The 12,500-nt window shown below is 40.3% G+C and overlaps 1 protein-coding gene across 1 annotated transcript in view; it reads left to right on the plus strand.

Annotated features, from left to right (window-relative positions):
• The window catches only part of LOC142149471 (receptor-type tyrosine-protein phosphatase S-like), a 418,525-nt gene that overhangs the window by 189,020 nt on the left and 217,005 nt on the right, over positions 1 to 12,500 (plus strand). Inside the window, 1 exon segment of the mRNA XM_075204866.1 lies at positions 598 to 715. Within this exon segment, the coding sequence (XP_075060967.1) occupies positions 598 to 715 (118 nt within the window).

Consider the following 12,500-nt stretch of genomic DNA (forward strand, 5'->3'; position numbering starts at 1 on the left):
GCATGCCTTATTAATAGTTTTGAGAAATAGGAGGATCCTTTCCTAATATCCCAAAAATAATTGTATTATGTGATTTGTGTTCTGGTGGACTGTACTACTAACCTTGGTACATTATATTGTCCAATTGTTTGTGTACTACACATATAGAGAGTGTTATGTCTTTGCATGCACTGAACTACCGGAAAGACCAACGGGAGCTGGCATTCCATACTCCAATGGGAGCTGGCATACCATGTTTGCTAGCCATCAACTGTTGTCATTCACCTTGTGCACTATATCACCACATAAACGATATTAGAAAATAGGAATGAAGATCATCTAGTGGGCCTATAGGCTTATTACCTCTGATACTAAAAAATAAATAAATCTATTAATGTAGATTATGAATGATATAAAATTTGCACTCAAATTTATAGTTTTTTACATTTTACAAAGAGTAGTCCCATAAAACTGGATTGTCTGTTGGGGCCTACATAGCCATACAATGTCTGTAGGCAGGAATAATATAAATGTATGTCCATGGGTAGCTTTATTAACTATAGTTTAATGCAAAATATTTACAGATAGGTCAAGATTTCCTCTCTTTTCAATTGACAGGAAATGATTATAGATGGACTTCAACCTGAAACTTCTTATTCCATCACAGTTGCTGCATACACTATGAAAGGTGACGGAGCACGCTGTAAACCAAAGCTTGTAACTACAAAAAATGCAGGTGAGCCCTTGATTTAATGTAAACAAGTAAAATGCCTCTAAGTAACAATGTTAAGATACCCATACAGGGTGATGTGGTTTGATGATGACTGCATACACAATCCGATATGGGATGCATTTGTACCATTCATCATGAGTGACATCTGATGGGGAGTCATCAAATGTAGATTAGGATTGGCAATTTTGTGCTTATGCACACATTCTGTTTGACTTTCCAGATAACTGTATGAGCAACTTTCTGCCTTTTTTCCCCTCTTGGTCCTTGTTCTCAATGTGCTCATTAATTCCTTGTCTGACTATATTTTCCAGTGCAGTAAAGTGCTAGGTGTCTGTTTAAATATATATACTTTTAACACACAAAATGGAATCTATGTAAATGAGTTATTGTTTTCCTGTTAAGTACACATTAATTACACTGTGCTTAATGAAAAGTGTGCATTCAAGGTGAGGTGAATTGACGCATTTAAAATGTTATAAACGGCTTAAAGTTAACCTGCCACCAGGTATCCATGGAGATGTATTTATAAAAATGATTTGTTTTTTGTTTTGTTTTTCTGTATTTTTAAAAATAAAAACACCTGGATCTGTAAGATATGACTTTTTAGAATTGGTGAAGGAATTTTGTGACTTCTACGAAGTCCTGTACAGCCTGCCCAGACACAATGGAGGAAGAGCTAAATTCTAATTTAATGGGCAGTCTTCTCCTGAAACTCTCTAATGAACAGCTTGCTATACTAAACGCCAATGTGAAAGCATTGATGACTAGGACTCGCCAAAATTTATAGAAGATGCTCGATCTAGCTGAATAGTAAGAATAAAAGAGAAAGTATACAAACTATTACACTGATGGTATGTACTAACAAGATTGTATAAGCCAAATGCAGATACCTCAGACAGATGTTAAAGAGGCTGCCCAACGGTGGGTCTATTCCTTCATATCTGATAGCACTGCATGAAGCTTCCCATATTCAAGCATAACATGAAAAATTTGATATTTGCAATACAACAGATATCCCTTTTCTTCCCAAGTTTGTCCTCGTCCCTCTCTGAATTACAACTACCAAAATAAGTTAAGTCATATAATTTTGGCTGCCATCAGTCAGCTAGGGGCTGATTTTCAGTTTTGACAAACCTTTTTGAACCCTGAACATCTTTCTTTAACACTCCCTTCCCGCCCCCCATGTGCACATAGGCCCTTTTACTAGCACTGATTCATATATTCATGGTTCCATTATGGAACACAACTGACTATTCACAATGTGCTTTCTTCATCTTTAGTTGGTGCTCCCGGCTCACAAATCCTTCCTATCCTCCCCTACCCCACAACGGTAAGCCACACCGTACCGCTCCTCCCTTCCCCCGTCTTTCATCCCTTTGAAAACAAAAAACTATCGGCTTGTCTTGATGAACCCAATTCAGTGTACATTATAAACCTCTTTGTTCATATTTCAATTTTATTTATACCTCAATTGTATGTCTTTATACATCTTGAATGTACATGTTCTTTCTGAGGTGTTATCCGCTGATCTACTTCTAAACAAAATTTATTTAAAAAATTTAAACAAACTATAATTTGACCAATACATCCAGGGGAGGGGCCACATTCTCCTTTGCTGGTTCCTCCTCTATTTATCAGCTCTTTTAAACAATAAAATGTGCTGTGAGATACTGGAGGGATTCAGTCCTACCTAATTAACTTAATTGGTATGCAAGCTGTTTGTACCGATCATAGTCATTCTAGAACTTGACTCCTTTATGTAGGTCAACCCTCTCACTGTTCTTGCTGTTTGAGAGCATTTTTGTAAAGTGTCAAGAGACCCCTTGATTTCAAAGGGCTTCTTTTTCAAGTGAAATATAAAATAAAAAAGTTCTAGTTAAAAAGAAGACTAGATTCAAGCTAATAATGTACATCTTACATTAGCTTAAGTCATAAATCTGAATCTACATCAAGATTCCATAAAATTAGCCCAAATACTAATTAAAACCTAAAGTAGCTCAAGTTCTAAAACTATTCAGAGCCTTAAAATGTCTCTGATTGGACTTCTCAATAATGTTACAAGTCCTTGCCCAAATTAATTGTACCAATAAAAAAAAATCAGAACAAGAAAACTCACTAAATCCTATTTTTTGGTACAGTCACAGGCTTTTTCTTTTTTTTTTTTCAGAGAGACTTGGGGCCCACTAATGTGATTTTTATCTGAACTTCGAATATATAAAAGTGACAATGGCTGGGAGAGTTCCAAAAGAGATGGCAAACAGGAGGTGACTGCCCATATTTGCTGTTTAGCATTTTTGGCATGCTATACTGCAGTCTCTCACCTGTGTTTTGTGGATTTAGGAGAATATTAAAATAAGCTTTCCCCCCAAAAAATACCCATGCCACTGTGGTCCACAAGTCCACTTTGACAAGCTCCTGTTTCCCTAATTTACACGTATTTCGGCCCCTCATTTTTGTCTTGCTGCAGCTCTGTTTTTGCTTTGGCTCTTTAACATCCACCCACTTTTTAAATGAAAAATGTATTTGTTAGAAATAGTCTGAGAGATGTTCTTTTGAAATTGTAATGCTTAGTAAAGCCAAACAAATCCATATAATCTATGTTTTTGTTTGCAGCAAACATCAAATATATAATATAATAAAGATATTTTCTATTTTCTCTACACATAACCAATTTGTGTTAACGTATATTTATAGCATATAATAGAAATCACAATATACAGTCTACAATATTTAAAATGATCAGATATATAATATTTATACATTTAATTTGTGGATGTGTTATGAGAGTGAAGTTGACAGATGCCAGTGTGACAACTAGTCTTTCATGAAGAGATTCATTTTAGATTTTTTTTTTCTCAAATATAAGAATGGGAGGTGGACCCATGTAGGTGGGGCTTGGAGCAGTTTGTTAGAGAGATTTGGAATCTGTTAAATTGACAGAGGTAATATGGGAAATAGTTAAGGAATGTTACACAATTTGAAGGGATAACTGGTAAGGATGAATGTGGGATACTGCATAAAATATATAAGTAGGTATTACACTTTACAATAACAATTCCTGGTAATGTACCCCTTTTGGTGAGGTTACTTGCCTTGGGACCCTCCATCATTAACTTGGAATATTGATAGTCTCAAATTTTCCTTCTGGAGGACTTTTTGTGGGTAGAAATTCTAATCTGTGTTAGCACCTGCTTGGATGGCTGTGATATCTGCCGAGTTGGGTGCCTTAACCTTTCATATGAGTGCTCAATATCTTGTCTCCAATTCAGTTCTCCAGCATTGAAAATTAAACCTCCAATGTTCTGCACAGAACATTCTAATGCATACACTGGGGCATTTCTTAGGCAACAGTGGTAGCCCTAGGTGAAAGTACTCCACCTCACATGGGGTTGAGACACTTCTTATGCAGGGGTTGATCAACTCATGGCTGGATACCAGTTGTTGAATCTCCATGGTGACTGAAACTTGTGTCCTGGTGACTGGAGCATCCTTCAAAACCTGTGCTGTTTTCTTTGTTGGGCTTGTTTGTTCAGCTCCAGCTACAGAGCTTTCATTTGAGCCGCACGCTAGCAGACTGGCAGCTGCTTGTTCCATTGAGGTCCAGAAGTGCTGAACACTCTTCATCTCCTGTTAAGTTCCTTTTCAAACTACATTGTGTGATCAAGGACGAAACCACATGGAAAATAAGAGAAGGGAGCACAAAAATTGACTGCTGCATTCAATTAAACATCTGAAGAAGTGCTAGTCACTTTTTTTCTTTTAATGAAATGTAATGTGTGCTTCTCCCTCCCATACTAAAACAGGTTTTATAATGTAACTGGACTCTGGAATTTCTTTACTGCCCTCTCTTGTTCTGTCATCAGTGATTTGGGGGAGGAGATGGGCAAAATATTGTTACAGAGTACAGTTGAACAGCCAGATATTTCCATAAAAAAGTAAGCTGTCTACATACTAGAAGCTTCTATGTTCTGTTCTGCTAAGTACAAAACAAACTAGATTTTAAAATTAGCTTTTTTTAGAGGAAGCATTTTACTTACAACATCTTTCGTTTTGACACCTTGACATCAGGCTTTTCCTACAGATAACAAAGTATCAGATTATAATAATTCATAATTGAACATGCAAATCCAAACATTAAATATTTTGGAGCCCTTTCTCATGTTCATTTAAGGCAGAGATGTAATTTGTCTGTTTGCACCGAGCACACTCTAGCTCAAACATGTTGTCTCTCTGTAAGCCACTTTTGCTGTCTAAATTCAGTTACATTGTCATTGTGGAGATGATGTAACAAATGATATGCTGCAATCCATATTACCCCTTTCTATTCTTTTTTTTTTTTTTTTTTTTGCGTAATTTGCGTTTTTCAATGTAACCTCCAAGTAATCTTTGAGAGATTAGGTGTCATGGGGTTGTGGTAGGGACCTTTAGGTTCCTCAGCATAAGTGGTAATACTGATATGTGAAGGAGTTAAAAATGTTGTTTTTGCCTTTAAAAATACATTCAGCATAATCAGCAGAAAAACCAGCTCCAGCCTTAAACTATCTCAAGGACCCCTAATGAAGGCCTAGGTCAGGGGAGAACGGATGGTGATATTGGGAGTACTGGCGCCAGAGGAAACTGATGAGAAGAAACCATAAAAGTTACACGAAGAGAACTATCTAACTTTGCCAGAAGATTTATATTTACTCAGGAAAATATCAATCATGTGCTTTTATCCTATAACCAGATCAAATGCTTTTTCATGTATAAATGTAACCCACTAATAAACGAGCACAGCTCAGTACCTACTTTGACATTTGCAAGTCTGTGTCTTAATTACTGATCTCCTGGTTAACCAGCATCATATCTCACTGACATCTGAGGGGACTTGATAAAGGAGAGGTAAATAACCCTAACAGGGTCTGTTTACATTTAATTACATTATTAAAGTTTTTATCCTTAAGATAGTGTCTGAAAATGTTATGGTCATATATTTAAATTAGACGTTTTGTGTAGTCTATTTCATATAATCTGACTTTAGTGTCAACCTTTTAATTTGTTGCTATTAATGGCCTTATAGAGGATTGTATAATTACAAAATTGAAAAATGTTGCATATGTGTTACTATACACTCAAATGCTTCACCACCGTGCTGATGCTTATGTGACAGCATTGACACAATCAGCCATTTATTATTTTGAAGTATTTTGGAAGGGGACTCACTAGTTATTTCAGTCTTATTTGCAATGAGCCTTTTCATTTGACCAGTTTGTGTTGGTTGTATACAATCTCTGTAGCCCAGGCAAAAATGTTGCATATGTGTTACTATACACTCAAATGCTTCACCACCGTGCTGATGCTTATGTGACAGCATTGACACAATCAGCCATTTATTATTTTGAAGTATTTTGGAAGGGGACTCACTAGTTATTTCAGTCTTATTTGCAATGAGCCTTTCCTTTGACCAGTTTGTGTTGGTTGTATACAATCTCTGTAGCCCAGGCAAAAAAAAAACCTGTTTGAATCATATTCTCAAAGCTGTAGAAAGAAATTCAAAACTTTTGGCGCTAAATTGTACCCAAAGATCTAAAGAACATTCAAAAAAAGGGGTGCGAGGTCAAATGGATATAAAAAATAAATATTAGAGTAAATATAAATATCAAACACAATGAATGAAAATAATACAAAATATCAATCAATCAAAATGAAAGTCCATATGTCCACAGTTCTTGTAATGTGATCGCACCAGAATCCCATAGGTGGTTAGTAGGGCAATGCTAGATCTCTATGGATCTCAGATCAAAAGTGGCGAACACCTCACCATCACCTCCATGTTAAAATATAAGTTGGATTCCTGCCAGATAGTATATATTCGTAGGCACTCAAAGGTATCTTTAAATCCTTCCTTCCTCATCCAGCAGGCACATAAAAGCAAAAATGTAAGCAAGAAAAAATTGACAAATCTAGCGTAATATTGACATAGCTTCCAAATTTAATAAAAATTACAAATAAAAATAGTGAAAAACATATCAAACATATAACCAACAGCAGTTGACAGCGAACGGGTATATGGGAATGCTCCTACCAGAAAGCGAAGGTAAACGCACATGTAATGAGTCTGTTAGATGGAAAAATCTCCCAGGATGTCAATTTCACTTCATGTCCCTGAAGTGAAATTGATATCATGGTAGATTTCTCCATCTAACAGATTGCACTCACACCTGCCTGCTGCCATTCCTGAGCAAGCTTGACACTGTTGGTGCCCCGATCCCACAGCTGAATCAACTTTAGGAGATGGTCCTGGCGCTTGCTGGACGTTATTGGGTGCCATGAAGCCTTCTTCACAACTATTGAACCTCTCTCCTTGAAGTTCTTGATCCGACAAATGGTTGATTTAGGTGCAATCTTACTGGCAGCATGCAATCTTACTGGCAGCAATATTCTTGCCGGTGAAGCACATTTTGTGCAAAGCAATGATGACTGCACGTGTTTCCTTGCAAGGAACCATGGTTGACAGAGGAAGAACAATGATTTCAAGCACCACCCTCCTTTTAAAGCTTTCAGTCTGTTGTTCTGACTCAATCAGCATGACAGAGTAATCTCCAACCTTGTCCTCGTCAACACTCTCACCTGTGTTAATGAGAGAATCACTGATCTGATATCAGCTGGTCCTTTAGTGGCAAGGCTGAAATGCAGTGGAAATGTTGTTTTGGGGATTAAGTTTATTGTCATGGCAAAGAGGGACTTTAAAATGAATTGCTTGAAATTAATTGCAATTCATCTGATCACTCTTCATGACATTCTGGAGTATATGCAAATTGCCATCATAAAAACTTTGTGAAAAATAATATTTGTGTCATTCTCAAAACTTTTGCCCATGATTGTACACAGGTCATGAACCTCCGAGGTGACTTCTAATTAGGGATGTGCACCGGCGACTTTTGAGGTCTCGTGTTTTGTGTTTTGGATCCGGATTTTCGTTATTTTTGAGGTTCGGATTTGTCTCGCAAAACACTTGACGAAAGGTCTCGGTTCGGATTTAAGGTATTGGATTCGGATTTTTTTTGAAAAAAACATAAAAAGTTTAAAAATCAAGTTTTTGGGCTTATTTTCACTCCTAGGCTATTATTAACCTCAATAACATTCAATAACAAGCATTTCCACTAATTTACAGTGTATTCTGAACACCTCACAATATAGTTATTAGTCCAAAACGTTGCAAAAAGGTATCTTTCTGGACTGCGTAGAGGAGTGGGTCACCACAATATCTTAAAAACCCTGAACTTTTATGATTCGCACCAATAATTGTACCTGGACTGCGTAGAGGAGTGGGTCACCACAATATATATTAAAAACCCTGAACTTGTATGATTCGCACCAATAATGTACCTGGACTGCGTAGAGGAGTGGGTCACCACAATATATATAATAAGAAAACCATCAACTTGTATGATTCGCACCAATAAATGTACCTGGACTGCGTAGAGGAGTGGGTCACCACAATATATTAAAAACCCTGAACTTTTATGAATCGCACCAATAATTGTACCTGGACTGCGTAGAGGAGTGGGTCACCACAATATCTTAAAAACCCTGAACTTTTATGAATCGCACCAATAAATGTACCTGGACTGCGTAGAGGAGTGGGTCACCACAATATATATAATAAGAAAACCATCAACTTGTTTGATTCGCACCAATAAATGTACCTGGACTGCGTAGAGGAGTGGGTCACCACAATATATTAAAAACCCTGAACTTTTATGAATCGCACCAATAAATGTACCTGGACTGCGTAGAGGAGTGGGTCACCACAATATATTAAAAACCCTGAACTTTTATGATTCGCACCAATAATTGTACCTGGACTGCGTAGAGGAGTGGGTCACCACAATATATTAAAAACCCTGAACTTTTATGAATCGCACCAATAAATGTACCTGGACTGCGTAGAGGAGTGGGCACTGGGCACCACAATAAAATATATAAAAAACCTTCAACAGGTCTGCATTACACTACACATACGGCTGCTCCTCCATCCTCTCCATCATATACATGTTGGAGTTTTAGCGTGTGACAACCTCTTGTTTTTGATAATGTCAGTGCATTTTGAATATTTTTCAATTTGCCCCACACCACTGAATGTACTTTATCTATGATACGCATCTATCTATCTTGACTGCGTAGTGTGGTGGCCCCGGTACACAATTTGGTACCGAGGCCACAATATAATTAAAAAACCCTCCACGTGTCAGAATTCCACCAAACAAGTATCTGGACTGCGTAGTGGGGTGGCCCCGGTACCCAACTTGATACCGGGGCCACAATAAAATAAATACACCCTCCACGTGTCAGAATTCCACCAAACAAGTATCTGGACTGCGTAGTGGGGTGGCCCCGGTACCCAACTTGATACCGGGGCCACAATACCTCCTCCAAACATGCTACAGACAATTCGTCATTGAGATCCCATTATGTATGTTAAAGACAGACAGGGTCCAAGTGTTATTAGTTGACTTTGTAAAGAAAAAAACTGTCCCTGTTGCACATAGTCGTGCAATGAAGACTTACTTTTTCATTTAAAGGCACGATCTTTCAAGTGTAGTGTTTGTAAGTCTAAGTCATATTATACTTTTGGTAAAATTGGTTTTTTTTGTTCCTCTTTATGTTAATTAATTAGTAATAGAATTAAAGTAGGAAATAGAATTAAATAGAATTAAAGTAGGAAATAGAGTGGTATAGAGTTGTAGTGTGGTATAGATAGAGTGGTCCACACAATATAATAATAAAACCCTCAACTGGTCTGAATTCCACCAAACAAGTATCTTGACTGCGTAGTGTGGTGGCCCCGGTACACAATTTGGTACCGAGGCCACAATATAATTAAAAAACCCTCCACGTGTCAGAATTCCACCAAACAAGTATCTGGACTGCGTAGTGGGGTGGCCCCGGTACCCAACTTGATACCGGGGCCACAATAAAATAAATACACCCTCCACGTGTCAGAATTCCACCAAACAAGTATCTGGACTGCGTAGTGGGGTGGCCCCGGTACCCAATTTGATACCGGGGCCACAATACCTCCTCAAAACATGCTCCAGACAATTCGTCATTGACAGACCCCAGACAGACAGGGTCGTAGTGTTATTGTTTGACTTTGTAAACCCAAAAAAATGTCCCTGTTGCACTTGCACATAGTCGTGCAATGAAGACTGACTTTTTCATTTAAAGGCACGATCTTTAAAGTGTCAGAAAGAGAGAGAAGACACAGGAGAGGAGAGTTGTAGCTGGGGACCTGGGGTGGAAGCTCCCAGGCTCCCCCAGCATTGCCTGGAAGTCTGAGCGTGGTGACTGAGCCAGGGCAAGGAATGTGTGCCCTGGATGAGGGGGAGAACTCCATGCCACTATAGTGAACCCAAGAGAGAGGGGGACACTGCACATGGAAGAGGCCCTGGAGTGAGGGCTGCTACAAGAGGCATGGTAGCTGTAGTGTCAGATCCTGAGGCTGAGAGTACACAGAGTGACGTGTCAGAGCACAGGAGACATTATCCCCGCAGAGGAGGGATGAGCTGCAGTTGAGAGGTCTGTTGTTGAAATAGGACATGCACACTTTAACAAACCAATCATTTCAGCGACAGGGCCTACCAAACAACTTTGACTGAAATGATTGGTTTGTTTGGGCCCCCACACCAAAAAAGCTATTCATCTCTCCCTGTACAGACTAAACAGGCTCTACTGAGGCAAGATGTCGTCCTCATCCTCAACCTCTGATTCCTCTCCCCCTACAGTGTGTACTTCCTCCTCATCACACATTATCAATTCGTCCCCGCTGGACTCCACAACCACAGGTCCCTCTGTAGTATCTGGAGGGCAGTGCTGTACTTCATTGAGGAATTGATTATTCATTTTTATAAACATCATTTTTTCAACGTTTTGAGGAAGCAACCTCCTTCGCCGCTCACTGACCAGGTTCCCCGCTGCACTAAAAACTCTTTCCGAGTACACACTGGAGGGGGGACAACTCAGGTAAAATAGAGCCAGTTTGTACAGGGGCTTCCAAACTGCCTTTTTTTCCTGCCAGTAACAATATGGACTGTCTGACATGTCTACTTGGATGGTGTCAGCAAAGTAATCATCCACAATTTTTTCTATTGTGACAGCATCCAATGCAGCGAGAGTAGACATGTCTGCAATGGTTGGCAGGTCCTTCAGTCCGGACCAGATGTTATCAGCATCCCCGCCAGTGCCTCTTTTGGGAAAACTGAGCTTTTTCCTCGCAGCCATAGATGTGGAAGAAAATGAGGGTGGAGCTGTTGGCATGTCACGGTCCTCTTCAGAGGACAATCTCCTGACCAGCAGGTCTTTGCACCGCTGTAGATTTGTGTCCGCCGGAAACAGAGACACAACATACGCTTTAAACCGAGGATCGAGCACGGTGGCCAGAATGTATTCCTCTGACTTTAAAAGAGTGACCACCCTCGGATCCTGGCAAAGCGTACGAAGGGCTACATCCACAAGAGCTACATGCTTGCTGTAATCGCAATGGCTTACCAGCTCCTCCCTCACTTTCTCCAGCTGCTTCTGCAACAGCCTGATCAGGGGAATGACCTGACTCAAGCTGGCAGTGTCGGAACTGACTTCTCGTGTGGCAAGTTCAAATGGCTGCAGAACCTTGCACAACACGGAAATCAGTCTCCACTGCGCTTGACTCAGGCGCATCCCCACTCCTTTGCCTATGTCGTAGGTGGCTGTGTAGGCCTGAATGGCCTTTTGCTGCTCCTCCATCCTCTGCAGCATATAGAGGGTGGAGTTCCAGCGCGTCACAACCTCTTGTTTGAGGTGATGGCAGGGCAGGTTCAAGCTTTTTTGATGTGCCTCTAGTCTGCGGTAGGCACTGGCTGAATGCCGAAAGTGTCCAGCAATTTTGCGCGCCACCGCAAGCATCTCCTGCACACCCCTGTCACTCTTCAGGTAATGCTGCACCACCAAATTAATGGTGTGGGCAAAACATGGGACGTGCTGGAAATTGCCCATATTTAATGCCCGCACAATGTTACTGGCATTGTCTGACACCACAAATCCCCATGAGAGTCTAAGTGGGGTAAGCCACTGGGAGATAATTTCCCTCATTTTCTCTAATATGTTGGCAGCGTTGTGCCTCTTATTAAAGCCTGTAATGCACAATGTTGCCTGCCTTTGCATGAGCAGCCATTTTGTAGATGCTGCTACTGATGCAGCTGTTGCTGTTGCTGCGGAAGGGGATGCATCTACCCAGTGGGCTGTCACAGTCATATAGTCCTTCGTTTGCCCAGAACCACTTGTCCACATGTCCGTGGTTAAGTGGACAGTGGGTACAACCGCATTTTTAAGAGCACTGAGGACACTTGATCGTACTTCTCTGTACATTTTTGGTATCGCCTGCCTAGTGAAGTGGAATCTCGAGGGGATTTGGTACCGGGGACACAATACCTCCATCAACCCTCTAAATCCCACTCCACTGATGGCGGACACCGGGCGCACGTCTAACACCAACATTGCAGTTACAGCCGCAGTTATACGCTTTGCAATAGGGTGACTACTATCGTATTTGGTGGTCATGGCAAACGACTGTTGGACGGTCAATTGTTTGGTGAAAGACTTAGCGGTCTTACGACTTCCCCTCTGGGAAGATGACCGACTAACAGCAGCAACAGCAGCAGTGGCAGTAGTAGGCGTACCGCTGCAGGATTCCTCGGATGAATCCCGTATTGAGGAGGACTCAGTCTGGCTGGTGACTTGGGCTGCAGGACTGAATCTGATGGAGATTGTG

This window comes from Mixophyes fleayi, chromosome 1, assembly GCF_038048845.1.
Source record: "Mixophyes fleayi isolate aMixFle1 chromosome 1, aMixFle1.hap1, whole genome shotgun sequence".
Lineage (NCBI taxonomy): Eukaryota > Metazoa > Chordata > Amphibia > Anura > Limnodynastidae > Mixophyes > Mixophyes fleayi.